Genomic DNA, 24,164 nt, shown 5'->3' on the forward strand with positions numbered 1-24,164 from the left:
TTGAGGACCAGCAACCAGAGGACGAGGAAGAAGAGGCCGACGAGGCGGGGTCTGAAGCGGACGAGTCCGACGTCGAGGAAATCGACGTCCAACAAACCGTGAGTGACGACGTCCCTTTACCGAAAAACAGACCCCACACGGTATCGACCCCGCCCTCGAGCCCGGTCAGACAACCGAAAAAAGTTTCCAACGCCCCGCCTTCGAGCCCGGCAACGAAAAAGAAACCGAAACACTCGGTCCCCCATCATAGTGGTTCCGGTTCCGATAAACGGACCACATCGACACCGAAGCACCAGGTCAAGGAAAGCTCGAAGTCGAAGCAGTCCATATCGACACCGAAGCACGCTTCGGCGCCGAAAACACCCTCGACACCGGGGACATCTTCGATACCGAAGAAATCGGATCCGAACAAAACTTCGGCACCGAAAATACAAATGGACATTCCAAAGAAAAGACACCTTTCGGAACCGAAAACTGCGGTACCGACACAGGAACACGGAACGGATCCTAAACAAAAGACTTTGTTTATTGACCCAAAGACTGGCAAGGTAGCCACAGAACTACCTAAAAAGAGGAAACATGAACATTCGGACGACAAGACTCATCCGAAGAAGAGAACAATGGGGACGAATACAACTCCTCCCCCTTCTCCCAAACCTCACACACCATCTTCTCCTCTTCCTCACAATAGGCCAGATATTCCTCCCACACGCCCATCTACACCTACAACAGATGGAGAGAGTGACACAGGGGAGGGGGGACATCCTGGGGATGATGAGGACACAATCCCAGAGGAGGCAGACCCATGGGAAGAGTATAATGTGGGATCAGGTAATGATACCGACCTTGAGTCATATCCCTCAAAACCTTCACCTCCTGATGACAATACTGGGTTTGCACAACTCATTACTAGAGCAGCAACATTTCATAAGGTAGACCTACATACAGAACCTCAAGTACAGGACTTCTTATTAGAAACACTACCCACTGCACAAAGAACATCAGGAACACTACCAATGCTTAAGGGCCTTCTCAGTCATACATCAGAGATATTCAAAGACCCAGTGAGGGCTAGGGTATTGAACCCAAGAATTGATAAAAAATATAGGGCAGCTCCAAAAGACCCAATATACATTAAGGGGCAAATTCCTCTAGACTCACTAGTGGTCACAAACGCTCGCAAGAGAGCAAACTCTTTATCTACAGGAGAAGCTCCACCTCCTGACAAAGAGTCTAAACTAATAGATGCCTCTGGCAAGAGAGTAGCATCTCAAGCGGCAAACAGTTGGCGCATAGCTAATACGCAAGCACTACTTGCAAGGTATGACAGAGCGCATTATGATGAGTTAGACAAACTCATCACACATCTCCCTAAAATACATCAAAAGAGGGCAGATCAACTTATACAAGAAGGGAAGTTAATTACTAACACTTCAATAAAGTGCGCCCTAGACGCGGCAGAAACTGCGGCAAGGTCGACAAACACAAGCATCATGTTAAGGAGACATGCATGGCTCAGAGTATCAGGGTTCAAACAAGAGGTACAAACATCGTTACTGAACCAACCCTTTGATGGGAAAACACTTTTCGGCACAGGGACAGATGAGGCCCTAGAAAAGATGAAGAAGGATACAGAAACGGCTAAGTCAATGGGAGCATTGCAACAGCCGACACAAAGAGGTTCCTTTCGTAGATCCACCTATAGAGGAGGATCCAAAAATACAGGTACAAACCAACAGCAAACCTCTTTTACACCTACATCACCCAGAGGTAATTCTAGAGGTGGATACAGGGGTAACAACAACAAGGGTAGAGGTCGCGGGAACAACAACAACCGCAACTCTCCAACCCCAAAACAGTGACTTCATAGAGCTTCCCCCAGACCATATAACACCGGTCGGGGGACGCCTATCACAGTTCCTACCTGTCTGGGAAAACATCACATCAGACAAGTGGGTAAGACAAATTATCCAACATGGTTATTGTCTAGAACTCACAGCTACCCCACCAAACATCCCCCCCAAACAGCGTCCAATGAAACAAAATCACCTGACACTATTAAAACAAGAAGTAATATCACTGCTAGAAAAGCATGCCATAGAGAAGGTTCCACAGCACCAACAAGGAACAGGAGTATACTCCCTATACTTCCTAATTCCCAAAAAGGACGGGTCTCTAAGGCCAATACTGGACCTAAGACCTCTCAACGCATACATAAATTCGGAACATTTCCACATGGTCACGCTCCAACAAGTACTTCCTTTACTGAAGAAAGGGGACTTTCTTTCTACACTGGATCTAAAAGACACTTACTTTCATATCCCTATTCACAAAGCCCACAGGAAATACCTCAGGTTTGTGGTAGAAGGACAACATTATCAGTTCAAAGTCCTTCCATTTGGTGTCACAACGGCACCAAGGGTGTTCACAAAATGCCTGGCAGTGGTAGCAGCTCACCTAAGAAGACAACAAATTCATGTCTTCCCATACTTGGACGACTGGCTAATAAAAGCCAGGTCGCAAGAGGAGTGTCTGCAAAACACACAAAAGACAATTCAGCTACTACACCAGCTAGGGTTCACGGTGAACTACACAAAGTCACACCTACAACCAAACAAGGTTCAACAATATCTGGGGGCTACTATAGACACAGAAAAAGCCAAAGTATACCCCAACCCAGTCAGGATCCAAACAATGCTTACAATCATTCAAAGATTTCAGCCACAACACTCACTAACAGCAAGAGTGTTCATGCAGCTATTAGGCATGATGTCATCCTGCATACTGCTAATACCATATGCCAAACTACAAATGCGTCCGCTACAAGAATGCTTAGCGACACAGTGGAATCAGTCTCAAGGGCAGATTACGGATCTGGTGTTGGTAGACGACCGCACACACCGCTCTCTGAAGTGGTGGAACAGAACAAACATTACCAAGGGGCGGTCGTTCCTAGAGCCAATTCCACAGGTGACAATAACAGCAGACGCATCGCTCACCGGATGGGGAGCACATATGGACAAGTACACAGTACAAGGAAGGTGGAGTGTGCAGGAAAGAACACTGCACATCAACTATCTAGAACTACTGGCAGTGTTTCTAGCATTGAAAGCCTTCCAGATACATGTTACCAACAAAGCAGTCCTGATCAGAACAGACAACATGACAGCAATGTATTATATTCAAAAACAGGGGGGGACGCACTCTATCCAATTATCCAGACTAGCACAGGAAATTTGGAGATGGGCCATTCCTCAAAACATCTATCTGTTAGCCGAACACCTACCAGGAGTCCAAAACCAGATAGCAGACATCTTAAGCAGACAGTCGGAACAAATACACGAATGGGAACTGCACCAACAAATACTGCAGCCATTCTTCCAAAGATGGGGACAACCAGAGATAGACCTCTTTGCCACTCATCAGAACGCAAAATGCCAAAGCTTCGCGTCCAGGTACCCACATCACCTGTCGCAGGGCAATGCGTTATGGATAAATTGGTCCAACAAATTTGCATACGCTTTTCCCCCTCTCCCACTAATCCCATTAGTGGTCAGGAAGCTGCAACAACATTCAATGACCATGATACTAGTAGCACCCACGTGGGCAAGACAGCCGTGGTTCACCACGCTCTTGCAACTCTCACAAGTGCCACATCAAAAGCTACGAATTCTACCCATGCACCTTACACAGAACCATGGAGAAATAATGCACCCAGATCCAACTCAATTGAACTTAGCGATCTGGCTCCTGAAATCCTAGAATTTGGGTACTTAGATCTCCCCCCAAATTGCATGGAGATAATTAAACAAGCGAGACGTCCAACCACCAGAGCATGCTATGCAGCTAAGTGGAAGAGGTTTGCTATACACTGTACTAATAACAATATCAACCCTCTGGACGTATCAACAAGGGAGATTATTTGCTACTTATTACACTTACAGCAATGTAATCTAGCGTACACATCTATCAGAGTACATCTAGCAGCTATAGCAGCATACCTACAAAACAGGCAGCGCATATCACTGTTCAGAGTACCAGCGATAAAAGCATTCATGGAAGGTCTTAAAAGAGTCATTCCACCAAGATTACCACCTTCCCCAGTCTGGAACCTCAACGTAGTACTCACCAGACTAATGGGGCCACCCTTCGAACCTATGCATAGGTGCGAAATACAATTCCTTACATGGAAGGTGGCCTTCCTTATTGCCATTACCTCACTCAGGAGAGTAAGTGAATTACAGGCATTGACAATACAAGAACCATTCCTACAGATACACCAGAATAAAGTGGTTCTTAGAACAAACCCAAAGTTCTTGCCTAAAGTAATTTCAGCATTCCACATCAATCAGCCAGTGGAACTACCAGTCTTCTTTCCAAAGCCACAGACGGTGGCAGAAAGGGCTCTACATACACTAGATGTTAAAAGAGCCATTTTGTACTACATAGAAAGAACACAAGACTTCAGGAAAACTAAACAACTATTTGTAGCATTTTCCCCAACACATAAGGGCAATCCTATCTCTAAAGCAGGCATCGCAAGATGGATTGTAAGATGTATACAAATATGTTACATTAAAGCAAAGAGAACATTAACTGTTCCTCCTAGAGCTCATTCTACACGAAAACTAGGAGCATCTATGGCATTCTTAGGGAACATTCCCCTAGATGACATATGTAGAGCAGCAACTTGGTCTACACCACATACATTCACAAAGCACTACTGTGTTGATGTACAGGCTGCACAACAAGCCAGAGTGGGCCAAGCTGTATTAAAAACTCTATTTCAAACAGTTGCGACAGACACTGGTGACCACCGCTAGGGAGGTAACTGCTTTACAATCTATTCATAAATGTACCATCTGCAGCCCATATGCCTCGAACGGAATATGCTACTTACCAGTATGCATCTGTTCTTGGCATAGAGGGCTGCAGAGTGGTACATGCCCTCCCTGCCTCCCCGGAAACCTGTGTCTGTCCCAACATTATCTTATTTAGATACATTTACATGGGCATATCTTTATGTACTATACTACACTACTCCATCTAACCCTACTATGGCAAAACAATCTAAGGATGGAGCCGATGCCCATGCGCACTAACACCGAGAGGAGGAGTCACCTATGACGACAAAGACTTCTCCAGAAGAAAAACAAAGTGCAATCATCCGAGCCCAACACCAGATGGCGATCTATTCATAAATGTACCACTCTGCAGCCCTCTATGCCAAGAACAGATGCATACTGGTAAGTAGCATATTCCTTGCTATTTTTGCCATTTCTCCCATAGGAAATCATTGTGCGTGTAGACACATTTAAGTGTACATTTACTTACCTGATAAAATCAAAATTTTAAAAGGTACTTACTTACTATTGAAGTTCTTGGTATCCAAATTTATATAAAAATACAAATTGTTTTTCTAAATTGTTTCATATTTATACTTGAGTGTGTCTCTCATTTATTGCCTCTGTGTGTGTCAACAAATGCTTAGCACTACCCTCTGATAAGCCTAACTGCTCCCCCACAGTACCACAAAAGGGAGCATTGGGGTTATTATTTGCCCACAATACCACAAAAGAGAGCATTTGGGTTATCATTTGTGCCTCTGTAGGCCAACTGGGGTTTGCTTGGACTCTTTACACATTGTACCTTGTTTTGTTCCACTATATAAAGAGCCCGCTTTCTACAGAACCCACCTATACAGATGCTCAGAGGTCTCGCCTGTCTCAAGAAGCAGGAGTCCTATGCTCCAATCTCTTGTGATACCGTTCTGTCATCGATGAACTGTTTAATTGATGTACTTACCGTTTTTAAATACTTTCTTCCATAGTCCAATCCATTTCAAATGTTAATTTGTTGGCCACTTCTGACTGCCTCATTTATCATAATATCATTTTGCACAATGGTACATGTTAATCAATTTATATAGGGTTTACTTCTGCCTCTTCTGTGACCTGATTTACCTATGTTTAACCATCTCCTAACTTCCTCAAGGTCTGGATGCTAATTTGGTCATTCGCCCACTCATGGAAAAGGTGCAGTCCAAGAATTATGATGCTGCCCTGCGGAAAATAACCTTCCCACATGTAAGTTTCTACTTCTGCTCATTGAGAGTTGTCCATTTATGGACTGTATAAGTGATCAGTGGTATTAAACAGTGATAAAAGATCGGGCAACTGTTTCCAGGTATGACACTGACTCAGCAGCAATAATTAGTTTTGTAACGGCAAAAGTCCATTCCTTACCTGAATTAATTCTTTTTTTGTTGTTTTCTTTTAGCGCCGCCTAGTTTGCTGTGCAAAGAAGGCTCAGCTGCTTCTCTTCCAATATCCAGATCGTTTGGAACTCTGGAGGCTCGGTACCACTGAGGCACAAGGTAAATTAAGAGATGAGTAGGAGACTGAGGTGTGAGATTTATTAAATAGCAACCCTTGTTGAAAGACCCTGCAAGAATTTTTTGATGGTGCTTTGGAAAAGCGCTTAATATAAAAAAATTATAAAACATACTAGACTCTGAAGACCTTCATAGCTGTGTAACCTTTCTATAGTGACAACAAGTGTGCATTAAATAAGCTCATATGTATGAGGTGTTCAGGCTCCACGCTCATTCCATTTGTAATCTCTCTGGGCACAGAGCCAGGTGGAAGTCTTTTGTGCTTAGTTTGCGATAAGTAGTATCTAATCAGTCAAACCAGATCAATCAGGATTCATATCCAGGATATCGACCTAGATTAACCTTCATCAACTGCAGAAATTATTGGAAAATCTTAAGTTGTTGAACCCCCATTTACTGTCTGTAGAGGGTGAAATGATATTTTCTCAAAGATGATTGTAACAATGAAATTAGACCAGAGATATCTCAAATGTATAAGATTATTATACACAGTGTGAATGTGTTAATTTTGGTATTTGCCCTGTCTGCTGAACATGAAGCTGCTGGACCAGGTGAGATCCTCACATCAGAGGGTTCAGCTGGTTCTGTGAATAGGAACACAAGGTTGAGCTTTATCATTTGTTATGTGCCAACAGTCCATACCTAGCAAATCTGTGTAGCTCCATACCTATGCTGCTGCCCATTTTTAAAGCAATAAGAACAGATGATGGACAGAATGCTGAACAATGCAAACATTCACCCCCAGTCACAGATCTGGGTTTAATCCATTGTTTTTTGCTCAGCACACCACCCCAGTTTGAACCCAGCCGTATGCATATCAGTCTTGTCCCTGCTCCTCATGGGAACAGTTCAGCCCAAAACTGCCAAGCAAGGTCCTTCCTGGACCAGAAACCAGCATTCTAAGACTGGTTTCGGGGTATCACCCCTCGTCAGCCAAGCTACCTTGAATCCAGTGGCACAGTGCGCACGGGACTCCCATCTGGTCATACCCTTCCCAATTAGAACGACAAAAGCAAAAAGAACAGATGGTTGTCAGAATGCTTAACAATGCAAACATTCACCCCCCAGTCACAGATCTGGGCTTAATCCATTGTTTTTTTGCTCACCACGCCACCCCATTTTGGACCCAGCTATATGGCATTCAGCCTTGACCCTGCTCCTCATGGGAACAGTCCAGCCCGAACTGCCAAGCCAGGTCCTCCCTGGCCCGGAAACAAGTATCCTACTGGGGTGGCATGATGAGCAAAAGAACAACGGATTTAACCCAGATCTCTTGACTGGGGGTGTGAATGATTTGTTCAGCATTCCTTCCATCATTTGTTTGCATAGCATACATTTTTAAAGAGCAAATTAGTCCTCTTTCCGATCACTTACTACTTACCTTTGATCAAATAATCCAGGCAAAACTAATCCCCACCATTGTATATGGTAGTGAAACCTTGAGGGGAAGGAACAGGGTCAACCTGGAGAAAGTCATCACATGGTTTATTTATTTTATTTTATTTTATTCAGAGTTTTATATAGCGCGAACAAGATCTTTACAGATATCAGAGCGCTTCACAGAAACGGGGTGACGATAGCATGAGGGTGACGCGACATAATATTGGGTGTAATATAAACTTCAGTAGCATGATCGGATAGCAGTCATGTTCTAATAGAATGTCAGTAAACAATCAGATAAGCGAAAAATAAAAGACGATACTGAGTCTTACATACAATTACGATAAAAATCAGGAGAACTTATACTATAAGTATCTAAAAGTTACAGGGAGCAAGGGGAAGGGGCCTCGATATACAGTAGGCTAACATGAATAGTCTAATAATAGATATTTAGTGAGTAGAATAGAAGGATCGACTGACCATCATGTACTTGTGGCAAACAAGAGGAATAAACAAATCTAGGTCATGCAAAATGACATTATTTGACATTAGACAATCATGAAACCAGTAATACCCAAGCGGCACGAAAGTCAATGAGGAACAGACATTAAAGTTCAGGTGAACTTAGCCATGAGGATGGCTTTCACCTCTTTCTTAAAGAAGGCCGTGGAGGAGATAAGCCTGGTTTCGGGAGGGAGTGCGTTCCAGATCCTCGGCGCCATTCCTGAGAAGGAGCGTTTGTATGTTTTTTCCTTCTGGAATCTGCGAGGTTTCAAGAGTAAGTTTTTTGAACTTCTATTGGATCTCGACCCTCCTGATATAGTTAGCTTTTGAGTGAGGTAGTTAGGTGCATTGTGGTGTACAGCCGCGTGTGTCATCAAAGCGATTTTCAGTTGTATTCTGGCTTCAAAGGGCAGCCATTTCAGAGATTTCAAGTCAGGGGTTATATGAGAGTGTTTTCTTGAGCCCGTGATGAGTCTCGCAGCAGCGTTCAAGGAAGCTCTTAGGGGTGCAGTTGTTGCTAAAGGGAGACCACTGAGGGTTACAATTCCATAGTCAATGCGGGGGATGACTAGGGCTTGAACTGCATTTTAGAAGTCTTTGGCTGGGAGGAAGGGTTTCAACTTTCTCAATGTGTTGATCTGGAAATTAGCTCCTTTCGTTGCTCTGCTAATGTGCTGTTGCATGTTGAGCTTTGCGTCCAGTGTGACACCTAAGGATTTCGCGGAGTCCATGATGGTGGGCCGGACATTGAGTGCAGTTAAGTTGTTGAGCCAAAGTTGGATGGTGGTAGATTTCGCAGGGGGTGCTATCAGAAGGAACTCAGTTTTCAGAGCATTTAGTTTGAGGTGGTTGTCGGCCAACCACGATTGGGTCTTTGTGAGAGTGTAATTCAGGAGTTTGATATCATCCGGGGATTGTACCTTTAGGTAGAGTTGAGTGTCATCGGCATACATATGGAAGTGTACATTGGATGCTTGGAGCAAGGAGGCAAGCGGTTCCATGATGAGGTTGAACAGTGTGGGTGAAAGGGAGGATCCTTGTGGAACGCCTAAGTCGACTGGCACAGGCGAGGACAACACATTGTTAATCTTGAACTTCTGAGTCCGGTTATGTAGGAAGGACGTGAACCATTTGAGAACAGTCCCGGATAAACCCATTCTAGTGTTTAGCAGCTCAAGGAGGTTCTTATGTTTGACCGTGTCAAAAGCTGAGGAAAGGTCAAGGAGGATGAGGAGGCATGAATCATTGCGATCAAGGATTTGGTGGGCGTCATCAATTATGTGAGTCATGGCCGTTTCCGTGCTGTGTTTCGCTCGGAAGCCTGATTGGTGGCTGTTGAGGAGGTCAAACTTGTCAATGTGTTCTGTTAGTTGAAGCTGTACACATTTTTCCAGCAGTTTGGCCAAGGTGGGGATGTTTGTGATGGGACGGTAATTGTTTAGGTCAGACGGGTCAGCTGTGGGTTTCTTGAGTATGGGCGTGACTTGCCCCACCTTGAGTGAGTCCGGGATGAGACCTTGTTGAAGGGAGCTGTTAATGATTTTAGTCCAGAGTGGGAGGAGCATGGTGGTGAAGTCTTTTACCGCGTTAGCAGGCAGGGGGTCTGTGAGGTGATTAGAGGGTTTCAGGGTACCGAGCAGTTTGAGTATTGCATCTTCTGAGTAGATGTCAAAGGAAGCCCACGATGCGTTGTTTTTTGGCTGGGCGTTAGACATTCTGATGTGCACAGGGTGTTGGCTTACATCATTGAGGAGATCATTCCTTATGTTGTCGGTCTTTTGCTTGAAGAAGGTGGAAAAGTCTTCACTGTGTGGGATATCGCTTGTTGGGTTGTTTGGTTGTAAGGGTTGCGGCTTTGTTTGACTTTTGACTAGTTCGAACAATTTTCTTGGTCGGTTTTTCGCTTGGTCAAGCTGGAGGCGAAAGAAGTCAGATTTCGCACGCTTAATTTTCCTAAAATAGGCATTTCTCTTGTTCTTAAGCTTTTTGCGATGTAGTGATGAGGGATCCGATCTCCAAATGCGCTCTGCCGATCGCATAGCTCGCCTGTCTTCGTTGAGTCTGCCGTCATACCAGGGGTTCTTCAAATCGCTGGTTCTCTCTACCAGCTTATACGCAGGGCTCCCTGTTTTCCATTTTTACTGATTTTTACAGCTAAATACAGACAGAAAACATTTATTTTCGTGTCTGTATTAATTTTTAAATGTGGATAAAAACGGGAATTGGGTTTTGTGAGAAATTCTATGAGCTGTGACTGCCAAGATATAGCTGTGTGAGTTGATATGAAAAGGCGTTAAAAAAAGAAAGACATTTTAGTAAAGAGACTTTAATAGCAGTTGATATATGCAAGGCTGATACTGAAATTTTAATGTTTGCATATAAGTGCATTGATTTAACTTCAGCGAATGTTCACAGCACTGAAACCTGGCAGGCATTCAAGCACAAGTGCATATTTATTGGTTAAATACATGTGGAAATATACTAATTTCAGCTTCATTTTGCATAATAAAGATAAAATTAGCAAAAAATAAATATGAATAAATACAGACGGAAATGTCCAAAATATAAATACCATAAAACCGGGAGCTCTCCTTAAACGTCACCTGCCCAGTTACGCCTCAAGTTTGGCCTAGTCAGACAATCAATGGCGATGGAGTTCGCATTCATCGAGCTATGCTTTAAACTTAAGGCAGCAACCACAATAACTCTCAGCTCCGGTAGGTAAAAAAGAATGGGAGGGCCTACTCCTTAGCCAGGCTCTACTTAGATAGTTTCTTGGCATCACTAGGTATGGGAATCCTTTAACTCCTACCACCAAAGCATTGGTTAACAGAAACGTCTAGGCCTGTTCACTGCAAGCAGACAAGGAGTTATTTACCAAGAAACAGCTCGCCTGGGTCACCCTGTCATACTACACTGAACTAGCACACCAGCCATACCTGTATATAGCTATTAAACCTCAACATATAGCAGCTTTCATCAAATTCCATATGTGGTGCCTGCTGTTGTATCTACATCTCCCCCCGTGGAAGCGTGCAAATATGACAGGGACATGCCGACATAGCCCCTGAGGCATTGATTCACCAGATAGACATCTGTAAAGGCAATATGGAAGGCCGGAAAACAATTCTCCGACTGACTTGGAACCAGAAGAGACTTGGTAGCTGCCAGCCTGCAAATTTAGCCTGTTTCAATGGGAAGGACATGCAACTCGACTGTAGGCTTGTGAAATACCTGGATAAACTTGAACGGAAGATCTCAAGCCCCTCTGGGCATCAGATAATCACAGACCAGACAGTCGCGGTCCATCAACTATGGACCCAGGCGCAACAGTTAACACCAGTTGCTAGGAACAGCATAATGGGACTGCAGCCGGGTCTGGCAGGATGCTTTCCATGCAGCCACATATGCACAGTACTTAAGTACTTTTAAAATTGAACTCTTCTATTATATTAACCGATATTCCTTCATTAAACTGTTTTTGCTACGACATGATTATAAGAGCAAATCCCTTCTAGCCTTACTCTTGTTTGACCACAGTAGCTCTGCATATTCCACATTTTATCATTGTTTTATTGTTTGAAGGTATATGGTTTTAATTGACTACGCATTCTAGAAATAAACTTGAAACTCCTCTTTTCGATCAAGAGGTGTGAAATTGGGACACTTGTTGAATACCATCTGCAGATCGCACAAGCAAAGTTCAGATATTTGGGTTTGCTTACAGCAAAATATACGAAAATTGGTTTGAAGCATAATGTAGTTTGAGTACTGCTCATGTTCCAAATGACAAAGCATTAACAAAAGCTCCTTCGATCATTTTTGGATAGAGATGCTCTTTTTAAAATGTTTTTCTTTCCCAGATACTAATACGCATTGTGTTACACCCTTACTGAGAATGTTTGGACAAAGGGAAAGGTACATTATAAACCCTAATATGGGAAGAAGCAGCACTTCAAAGCTCCCTAGATTAAACTGACCACCAATGTGAGTTTACAAGTGCTCTTTTCATGGCAAAATAGGAATGGTGCATTATGGTCTTTTATGGCATGCCAAAGCAAACGATTGTCAGGCTGTTAAGTGTGCAAAACCAAGCAGCAATACGCTGCAAGCAACTGTAGACGTACAACCACATCAGGACAGTCTTACTCCACTGGCTTCTGTTTGAATCGAAGATCAAGCTCTAAATAGTTTGAATTATGCATAAAGCATCCTGCTGTAAAGATCCCAGTTATTTACAAAAACTGGCACATAATGAAGATCCAAACAGAAACCTGCATTCTTCATAACCATACCCCATCAAGAATTGCTTGTTTAAGAGATAAAGTAGGTCAGAAAAACCTTGGGCTCGGGGTCAAAATTATAGTGCAGCTTCACCCCTCAAAACCCAGTTATCTTCAGTTCAGAAAACTCCTGAAAACCAAATATTTGGCATACATGTTAATTAAGCCCTTGATTTTTTTATGAGGTTGATTGAAGAATTCTAGATCTAACTTCATCCAGCTGGCTCCAATGCTCTAGGATTAAGAATTTGGCAACATCTTTTTTCTTTTTATCGTTCGGTATCTGAAATGGCCTGCATCACTTGTATACATATATATAACAAATCATGGGTCTCCAACAAGTATGCCGGAAGCTCTTGGCAGCACCCCAACACTCTTGAAGTAGCTCTCTGACGAAAATCTGAGCCAAGTACATCATTCAATGGGTTTATGCACATTAAAGATGATATCACTGGTCATCTCAAGACCTTCAGAGCTGTTGCAAGTCAAACCAATGGAAGACCTTCATGCTGAGTCCACAAGCACACACTGTATTGGCCTACTGGGGCCAATGGGCTCGGAACGATGAGCGCCAGCAATAGCCAAAGCAGAGTCACATAGGTGTGGCATGACAAGAGCCTAAGAAAAAAGTCTGAGTTAGGTGTTTGATCGCCCTATGAGCTGAGGTGAGCTGGGGCTGGATCTAGAGCAGAGAACGACTTCTAAGCTTTGTGTGTTCATACATGTGTGCATATTTATTTGTTTGGTACTGCATTTCTCTCGGATAAGCAGTCTAGCTCTCTGGAAGCTATGTCAAGGACCAGCAATGGTCTATGTTCATTCCCATCATAATGGGTTCGTCTCTGAACAGCTGTGTCAGATCTTGACTTTATTGTGGCCCTGTAATAATGATTGTCATCCTTGAAATAATCAGGCCATTGGTCTAGTTGTGCATCCTGGTAATCGTCACTGACCAATTGGTATCATGACTGACCTAATTTTGGCCACCCTTGATATAATGGCCATGACTGATATAATGTGGCATCCTAGCCATTATGATGTCCAGCCCTGGCACCGAAGTGCCTCTGATACAGTAGCGAGTATTATTGGAATATTATAGGCATTTTTGGCATTATGGTGATTGTTCTTGGCATTTGATCAAAAAGCCTAGAGATTTAGAGCAGATTCAGGCCATGTGAAGCAGTTGTACATGTGAGTACTTAATGAAAATGACAAGCTGATGTTTGGGGACCACATATTTAATGAAAATTGTATTTTGAAGGGAAAACATGTTTTTCTCAGAAAATAATTTTGGGTTATTGAGTTTATTTGCTCAAAAAGGAAGAAGAATTAGATTGAAAAGTTACGTTTTTATTTTCAGACCTTGATAAGTTGATAAGGCAAAATTATTACATTTACAAAACTTATTTAAAGCGGATAATTGTATGGTAATTCATACTGAGTTGTGGGGAATTACTGGTGTTGTCGTTTGTATCAGAGGATGCATACTGCTTTGACTGTTATTTCATTAGTCGTGTTGGAGGCACTGCATATTCCTAAAGCTTTTCCTCACATTTCTGCTAGTAACCCCACCTCAAAAGTTTGGGTGGTCACTAGTGTATTGTTAACGGATGTGTTCACTATTTTACTGTGATACAATGTGTTAGTAGCTTGGTGTGACTTTTCCTTGAGCAGAGGTAGCTGTCATTATAGAAAAGTTTGGCGAGTCCTGTCTAAAATAAATTCTTAAATAATTACTTAAATTGTGTTGATCACACTGTCAATGCAGCTGCATGTGAAGATTTCATAGCTAGTAAGGAGGCCCTTGCTTATATACGCCCCAAATTATACCTGCCAGAGGCTCTTACCAGTTTCAGATGTTTACATCTAAAGTTTCAGAAACTTTTGGCTTTACTGTATGAAAGGATTCATCCTTTGTGATGATTTTATGAAGGAACCAGCCAAGCCAGCTCCCAAAACACCTATTTTGGATCACATATGGGAAACTGGCACAGATCATGAAATCCTCCCCTCCAACCCCTCGGATACCCATCCTCCGCAGTACCCTCTCCCGCACTTTGTGGCTTTAAGGGCAAGGTTCCGCTTTCTAACAGCTTTAGCATTCTGAATAAATTAAAAGGGTAGCAAATGTTGAACACTTCCGGAAAGAAAATTGGAGCAGCAATGGTACCTGACTGGGCCATCTTGTGCTAGATTATCAGCTATCCTGAAAATGGGCATATTCTTCAAGATGCAGACATGCCTGGTTTGGAAGTGCAAGGCTAGCCTAAGTGTAATGTCATCTAGCATACCACTATTGTATAATTACTAGCTATCCATTTGGCCAATCGGAACAACCAAGGTTGATTCTGGAAATTAACCACCAGAAATTGGGACGCATACATTCTGTTATTAGTATCCTTCAAGCAAGTCTTTCTCCAGTGGATTTCTTGCCAACCTCCAGAGAAATCTTCCTTGTCTTACATTGTTGCAGCAGGTGGCAGTAGTCTCACTCCTCCCTTTTCGGGTGTGTGGCACATCCACATCGCTTAACAGCAAAACGATGTTTGAAGCAGAACAATATATCCATGCTCATTAACTAGCTCCTCGACGGTTTGTGCTTATGGCCTATAATGTGAAGCTGTTGAGAAGTCTAGCTCCTTACTGAAATGAAGTATAAATGGTAGTCACGAGGTAGATCCAAGTATAGATTTATTAAGTTGTCACAGGATCAATTCATGTTAGTTATAGGATCAATTCCAGATGACATATGGTAGATCCAAGCTGGTACATGGCCCCACCAGGAGCTGATCTTCATAGCTCACCTACTCAATCCAACTGCCATTCCTCCAGTCCCAGGCATACCCAACATTCCACGCTGTCATCATGCACTCTAAGGTTCCATACACACAGACACATGCAAACCAGCTGAGCTGCTGTAAATGTATTTACAACACATCCTCTTTCCTTAATGAGACAAAGAGAACAAATAAATAAATAGTAACAATGAATTTGTAAAGAAGAGAACAGAAAGCCAAAGATAAAGACAGGCGGGAAAAGTCCATACTAGGAATAGGATGAAAATGAATGGAAGGATGAAAATGAATGGATGCAAACAGAATGCCTCCAAGAAGACGTAGCTAGACGCACCACTTCTTCCCTAGGGAACATCATGAAAGAAAAAAATTAGAGAAAGTCAGAGAGTAACAAAAATAACGTGTGCAGATCTAAATTAAACACAACATGAAACGGGTACAGGTGAGTACAAAGTAGAGTAGACACCAAGTTTACATAGGTAGGGTGAAAACAGTGAAAAGGATATGCGCACAACCCACACTGCAGACTAGTTAAAGAGTATAGAGACCAGCTCATAAATACTACAACCCTACGACAAAAGAAACAACCATATGAACTTGGAGCGTCAGCAAAACTAAGGTGGTCTAAAAGAAAAATAAACAACTCACACAAAACATGTACCACGTAACACACAATTAAAGTGTAACACACAATTAAAGTGTGAACAACCAAAATTTAAGGGTTGAATGAATTATTCCAGGCATTGCAGGCTTAATAAAATTGCTGCAGGAATCATTGAACGTATGATAGTCTAATTGAAATTGCTGCAATACTCATAAAACAGTCTCTCTAAAATTACTGTATAAATTATTCAACGTATAGCAGTCTTATTGAAATTGCTGCACAACACAGTCTTACTCAAATTGCTGTATATATCAACAGTCTTATTCAAATTGCTGTATATATGTATCATCTAACAAATAACAGTCTTACTTAAATAGCTGTTATATTTAAATTACTTAACGTATAACAGTCTCATATACAGTCTTATTATAATTGCTGTTTAAAAATGTATATAAGTGTATAACAGTCTTAAATAAATTTCAGCATGACTTATCACAAATAGCACTGTCTTATTAAAATTGTTGCTTGTTAAAATATAACAGTGTTACTGAAATTGCTGCCATTTCATAAAATATATCAGAATTATATTAATTCCTGAATATATCGCAAATGGTACAGTCTTATCTAAAACAGCTGTAAGAATCATTATAAATGAAACAGTGTTATTAAAATAGCTGCATAAATCCTTAAAAAAAATCAGGTATACTTAAATAACTGTATATATTATAACAGAGAGTACAGTTCTATTTAAACAAGTAATAGCTCTAGGAAATCTTGGAACATTTAATGAAGAATTTTAAAATGAGTACCAACATCATCCATAAGATGGCAGTATAGGCTTATTTAGACTATAGTAAAACTGTTCATGTTTCAAGAAGAACAGTCGTTTCTCCAAAAGAAAAAAAACTCGTTTTTCCCATTTTTACGATAACATTTTATAATAAATGAAAGCGCTTGCCAAATATACAAACAGCCAAACGCTGAGTAGAAGACAATATTCCCAGACGATCAAGATACCAGGAAGCTGATGAGTAGACGAATACGTGAGGTAGCGTTACCTTATGAAGAGGACTGTAGACAAAAAATCGTATGAGGCAAGTCAAAGATCAAGGGAGGCACGCAAAATACGTGAATGCCGGATGGCTCACGGTACGCTCCAGTTGCAGAGCGTCCAAAGCGGCACGAAAGACGTCACAAGAGGCTCCTGAGGTGCTCTGTGTGTAACCCTGGATCAGGTAAGGTGCGCGAGCACTAGTTTACATTTGAAATACATTGTAACTGCCAAATAGTACAGGCCTCAGGGAAGGGAAAAAATTATATATATTTCAACAAAGTGAAAATTAAATAGGATTACGATGTTGTTCTCCTCTTCAACAGCCGGCATGAATACTTGCCAGTATTAGCCAAAAGCTCCAGAAACATACCAAAGACGTTATGAATACATTTAAAAATATTCCTTCGACATACCAGCCTCATCCACTCTAAATGCACAGCCACTGAGCTGATCGCCTTTTGCCAACAAGTCCACTTTAACTCCTCACCGGTCGAGTAAACATCTTTTGTGAAAGGCAGGAAGCTTTACTTGCAGACGACAAGTTATGTTAAAAAAACAGTTTCCTTTCCATTAAGCCACTGCTTAATCTTGCTCGACTGTGTAAACACAATTTCTCCGGTTAAGTTGTAATTAGCTGTGTTATTAATCTTGACAGTTTATGAAAAGAGATAAATGTCTTTGACTTTCCTTGTTGCAGCACAGACTTCCTTGTGTCATTAAAGGCTTTAGAGAGAAAACATCGGTTCCTGAGCTGTCCGGTAATGGACACTGTAATTCACTGAAAATCCACAAATGAAAGCAGGGCATTTCAGACACAGTTCAGACAGTTTTCTCATAATGCTGTTCACTCAGGGCAAAGGCTGACACCAATTTTCTTCAAAGGTTTATAAATAAAGTGAAAGCAGCCGTCTCAGATATGCTCAGTATGCTCCTAATTCATCTACAAACAGCAGTAAGCTTCACTGTATTTAAGGCAGACACGTTGTCCCATTAGTACAATGTCTCTCTTTCTTAATGCTTGTAGAACAAGTTGCCTTTAATGAATTACTTTGAAATGCTTAACCTCTTCCTTTAAGGTAATGCATGTAAGGAGTAAGAAATGCGTATGCAGGCTGTCCTGATGATGGTGGACACTGGTGGGGCAAGTGGGCGTTCTTCTCCTATTTTAAATTTAATTTTCTTTAAGAGGTTTCCTTAAGTAGTTCCTTGTGTAGTTCCTTATTCAAAATATAAACAGTCTCATACCTCAGGTAGCCAGCAAGCGGGTTTTCTTCGCAGGGGTTCTTTGCCAGATCGTCGCCAATGAAATGAAGTATAAATGGTAGTCACGAGGTAGATCCAAGTATAGATTTATTAAGTTGTCACAGGATCAATTCATGTTAGTTACAGGATCAATTCCAGATGACATATGGTAGATCCAAGCTGGTACATGGCCCCACCAGGAGCTGATCTTCATAGCTCACCTACTCAATCCAACTGCCACTCCTCCAGTCCCAGGCATACCCAACATTCCACGCTGTCATCATGCACTCTAAGGTTCCATACACACAGACACATGCAAACCAGCTGAGCTGCTGTAAATGTATTTACAACACTTACCCATCCATAAATGCATTACGCCTTTGAGAATGAGGACGTGCAGGAGCCATATTGACTACATAGTCTCCTAAGACACCCTCTGCATTGAGAATAAACTAGCTGAGGAGCAAAGAGGCAACTGCCAAAGTTTCATTGAATGACCGCTCTACAATCAGTAACTGTCCTAATCATACGATGTTTGGAGCAATCTACTATAAAATCATACCAAAAAAAGTGGTGAATCTTTACCCCTAAGTTCAGCCAATAAATGCCAGTTAGGTAAGCATTTTTGTATCCTTGGCTCATGATCCCTTTAATCCCACTACTGACTACATGCTAGTCAAGGAGTTACGATATGTTTCTCAACAGTCTTGTATGTCCCAGACAGAATTCACCTCCACGCTCAACTCCATGAGAGTGAATTTACATTAAGTAACCACTAACTGTGCAACACTTGCCATCTAATGCATGGATGCTTGGATTGATTGATACACAAGAGGGGCATTTGCCAAAAAACAGAAAGTGATTTTGTAAATGATGTAGCGACAAAGACATACATCAATTATTATCTCTTCCACTTCAGATTTTGACATATTTACAATGTTCAACTGAAAGTGGCCTACAGGTAACATTTATATCCGTGCACTTGTAAATCATTTATAGAAACTGATCATTCGCGATTTGACTCTCCTATAATTAAACACTTTTGAAAGCACTTTAGAAGGCTGTTCCCTCCACAATGTGGACCAACAACTGCTTGAAAGAGCGGCTTTGAGAGTGGCAGTTGGATGTACATACCTTTGAGCTAGTTGCAGAAAGGAGAGGCTTAGTAGTATTTAAATATGTGAGAAGGTTTTCTGAAATTAAAGTATGTTCGAGGCATATGGGCTGCAGATGGTACATTTATGAATAGATCGCCATCTGGTGTTGGGCTCGGATGATTGCACTTTGTTTTTCTTCTGGAGAAGTCTTTGTCGTCATAGGTGACTCCTCCTCTCGGTGTTAGTGCGCATGGGCATCGGCTCCATCCTTAGATTGTTTTTTTCCGCCATCGGGTTCGGATGAGGATCGAAGCGCTCCGGACCGACTTCAACAAAGAAGGTTATAACCGGCGCGTATTCCTTTCCAAATCGACGGTATCGTTATCGAACGCGACTTCAATCCATACCGACGCGGTTCGAAGGACGACGACTACGAGAAACTCGAAGTAGTCCAGCCCGGGGTCCATGGAAAGGACTCCATTCAAAAAATGTCCAACGTGTGGTGCTAAGTTCCCACACAAGGACCTACACGAGGTGTGCAACCTCTGCTTGTCCCCTGAACACGAATCCAGGGACTGTGAGGCCTGTGCAGCGTTCTCGTCAAAATCGACGATTAGAAACCGTCGAGCCCGAAGACACGAGGTATCGAGAATGCAGTCACAAGCAATACCGGAGCTGTTTGAGGACCAGCAACCAGAGGACGAGGAAGAAGAGGCCGACGAGGCGGGGTCTGAAGCGGACGAGTCCGACGTCGAGGAAATCGACGTCCAACAAACCGTGAGTGACGACGTCCCTTTACCGAAAAACAGACCCCACACGGTATCGACCCCGCCCTCGAGCCCGGTCAGACAACCGAAAAAAGTTTCCAACGCCCCGCCTTCGAGCCCGGCAACGAAACAGAAACCGAAACACTCGGTCCCCCATCATAGTGGTTCCGGTTCCGATAAACGGACCACATCGACACCGAAGCACCAGGTCAAGGAAAGCTCGAAGTCGAAGCAGTCCATATCGACACCGAAGCACGCTTCGGCGCCGAAAACACCCTCGACACCGGGGACATCTTCGATACCGAAGAAATCGGATCCGAACAAAACTTCGGCACCGAAAATACAAATGGACATTCCAAAGAAAAGACACCTTTCGGAACCGAAAACTGCGGTACCGACACAGGAACACGGAACGGATCCTAAACAAAAGACTTTGTTTATTGACCCAAAGACTGGCAAGGTAGCCACAGAACTACCTAAAAAGAGGAAACATGAACATTCGGACGACAAGACTCATCCGAAGAAGAGAACAATGGGGACGAATACAACTCCTCCCCCTTCTCCCAAACCTCACACACCATCTTCTCCTCTTCCTCACAATAGGCCAGATATTCCTCCCACACGCCCATCTACACCTACAACAGATGGAGAGAGTGACACAGGGGAGGGGGGACATCCTGGGGATGATGAGGACACAATCCCAGAGGAGGCAGACCCATGGGAAGAGTATAATGTGGGATCAGGTAATGATACCGACCTTGAGTCATATCCCTCAAAACCTTCACCTCCTGATGACAATACTGGGTTTGCACAACTCATTACTAGAGCAGCAACATTTCATAAGGTAGACCTACATACAGAACCTCAAGTACAGGACTTCTTATTAGAAACACTACCCACTGCACAAAGAACATCAGGAACACTACCAATGCTTAAGGGCCTTCTCAGTCATACATCAGAGATATTCAAAGACCCAGTGAGGGCTAGGGTATTGAACCCAAGAATTGATAAAAAATATAGGGCAGCTCCAAAAGACCCAATATACATTAAGGGGCAAATTCCTCTAGACTCACTAGTGGTCACAAACGCTCGCAAGAGAGCAAACTCTTTATCTACAGGAGAAGCTCCACCTCCTGACAAAGAGTCTAAACTAATAGATGCCTCTGGCAAGAGAGTAGCATCTCAAGCGGCAAACAGTTGGCGCATAGCTAATACGCAAGCACTACTTGCAAGGTATGACAGAGCGCATTATGATGAGTTAGACAAACTCATCACACATCTCCCTAAAGAACATCAAAAGAGGGCAGATCAACTTATACAAGAAGGGAAGTTAATTACTAACACTTCAATAAAGTGCGCCCTAGACGCGGCAGAAACTGCGGCAAGGTCGACAAACACAAGCATCATGTTAAGGAGACATGCATGGCTCAGAGTATCAGGGTTCAAACAAGAGGTACAAACATCGTTACTGAACCAACCCTTTGATGGGAAAACACTTTTCGGCACAGGGACAGATGAGGCCCTAGAAAAGATGAAGAAGGATACAGAAACGGCTAAGTCAATGGGAGCATTGCAACAGCCGACACAAAGAGGTTCCTTTCGTAGATCCACCTATAGAGGAGGATCCAAAAATACAGGTACAAACCAACAGCAAACCTCTTTTACACCTACATCACCCAGAGGTAATTCTAGAGGTGGATACAGGGGTAACAACAACAAGGGTAGAGGTCGCGGGAACAACAACAACCGCAACTCTCCAACCCCAAAACAGTGACTTCATAGAGCTTCCCCCAGACCATATAACACCGGTCGGGGGACGCCTATCACAGTTCCTACCTGTCTGGGAAAACATCACATCAGACAAGTGGGTAAGACAAATTATCCAACATGGTTATTGTCTAGAACTCACAGCTACCCCATCAAACATCCCCCCCAAACAGCGTCCAATGAAACAAGATCACCTGACACTATTAAAACAAGAAGTAATATCACTGCTAGAAAAGCATGCCATAGAGAAGGTTCCACAGCACCAACAAGGAACAGGAGTATACTCCCTATACTTCCTAATTCCCAAAAAGGACGGGTCTCTAAGGCCAATACTGGACCTAAGACCTCTCAACGCATACATAAATTCGGAACATTTCCACATGGTCACGCTCCAACAAGTACTTCCTTTACTGAAGAAAGGGGACTTTCTTTCTACACTGGATCTAAAAGACGCTTACTTTCATATCCCTATTCACAAAGCCCACAGGAAATACCTCAGGTTTGTGGTAGACGGACAACATTATCAGTTCAAAGTCCTTCCATTTGGTGTCACAACGGCACCAAGGGTGTTCACAAAATGCCTGGCAGTGGTAGCAGCTCACCTAAGAAGACAACAAATTCATGTCTTCCCATACTTGGACGACTGGCTAATAAAAGCCAGGTCGCAGGAGGAGTGTCTGCAAAACACACAAAAGACAATTCAGCTACTACACCAGCTAGGGTTCACGGTGAACTACACAAAGTCACACCTACAGCCAAACAAGGTTCAACAATATCTGGGGGCTACTATAGACACAGAAAAAGCCAAAGTGTACCCCAACCCAGTCAGGATCCAAACAATGCTTACAATCATTCAAAGATTTCAGCCACAACACTCACTAACAGCAAGAGTGTTCATGCAGCTATTAGGCATGATGTCATCCTGCATACTGCTAATACCATATGCCAAACTACAAATGCGTCCGCTACAAGAATGCTTAGCGACACAGTGGAATCAGGCTCACGGGCAGATTACGGATCTGGTGTTGGTAGACGACCGCACACACCGCTCTCTGAAGTGGTGGAACAGAACAAACATTACCAAGGGGCGGTCGTTCCTAGAGCCAATTCCACAGGTGACAATAACAGCAGACGCATCGCTCACCGGATGGGGAGCACATATGGACAAGTACACAGTACAAGGAAGGTGGAGTGTGCAGGAAAGAACACTGCACATCAACTATCTAGAACTACTGGCAGTGTTTCTAGCATTGAAAGCCTTCCAGATACATGTTACCAACAAAGCAGTCCTGATCAGAACAGACAACATGACAGCAATGTATTATATTCAAAAACAGGGGGGGACGCACTCTATCCAATTATCCAGACTAGCACAGGAAATTTGGAGATGGGCCATTCCTCAAAACATCTATCTGTTAGCCGAACACCTACCAGGAGTCTAAAACCAGATAGCAGATATCTTAAGCAGACAGTCGGAACAAATACACGAATGGGAACTGCACCAACAAATACTGCAGCCATTCTTCCAAAGATGGGGACAACCAGAGATAGACCTCTTTGCCACTCATCAAAACGCAAAATGCCAAAGCTTCGCGTCCAGGTACCCACATCACCTGTCGCAGGGCAATGCGTTATGGATAAATTGGTCCAACAAATTTGCATACGCTTTTCCCCCTCTCCCACTAATCCCATTAGTGGTCAGGAAGCTGCAACAACATTCAATGACCATGATACTAGTAGCACCCACGTGGGCAAGACAGCCGTGGTTCACCACGCTCTTGCAACTCTCACAAGTGCCACATCAAAAGCTACGAATTCTACCCATGCACCTTACACAGAACCATGGAGAAATAATGCACCCAGATCCAACTCAATTGAACTTAGCGATCTGGCTCCTGAAATCCTAGAATTTGGGTACTTAGATCTCCCCCCAAATTGCATGGAGATAATTAAACAAGCGAGACGTCCAACCACCAGAGCATGCTATGCAGCTAAGTGGAAGAGGTTTGCTATACACTGTACTATAACAATATCAACCCTCTGGACGTATCAACAAGGGAGATTATTTGCTACTTATTACACTTACAGCAATGTAATCTAGCGTACACATCTATCAGAGTACATCTAGCAGCTATAGCAGCATACCTACAAAACAGGCAGCGCATATCACTGTTCAGAGTACCAGCGATAAAAGCATTCATGGAAGGTCTTAAAAGAGTCATTCCACCAAGATTACCACCTTCCCCAGTCTGGAACCTCAACGTAGTACTCACCAGA

At 42.9% G+C, this 24,164-nt stretch overlaps 1 protein-coding gene across 5 annotated transcripts in view; it reads left to right on the plus strand.

The window, feature by feature from the left end:
* Positions 1–24,164, plus strand: part of UTP4 (UTP4 small subunit processome component) — a 163,154-nt gene that overhangs the window by 110,182 nt on the left and 28,808 nt on the right. For all 5 annotated transcript variants that reach the window (XM_078670214.1, XM_078670212.1, XM_078670211.1 and 2 more), the window contains exons 8-9: positions 5,995–6,086; positions 6,280–6,376. In XM_078670214.1, the coding sequence (XP_078526340.1) occupies positions 5,995–6,086; positions 6,280–6,376 (189 nt within the window). The remainder of the gene's footprint in view (positions 1–5,994; positions 6,087–6,279; positions 6,377–24,164) is intronic.

Source organism: Lissotriton helveticus, chromosome 12, assembly GCF_964261635.1.
Source record: "Lissotriton helveticus chromosome 12, aLisHel1.1, whole genome shotgun sequence".
NCBI classification, from domain to species: domain Eukaryota; kingdom Metazoa; phylum Chordata; class Amphibia; order Caudata; family Salamandridae; genus Lissotriton; species Lissotriton helveticus.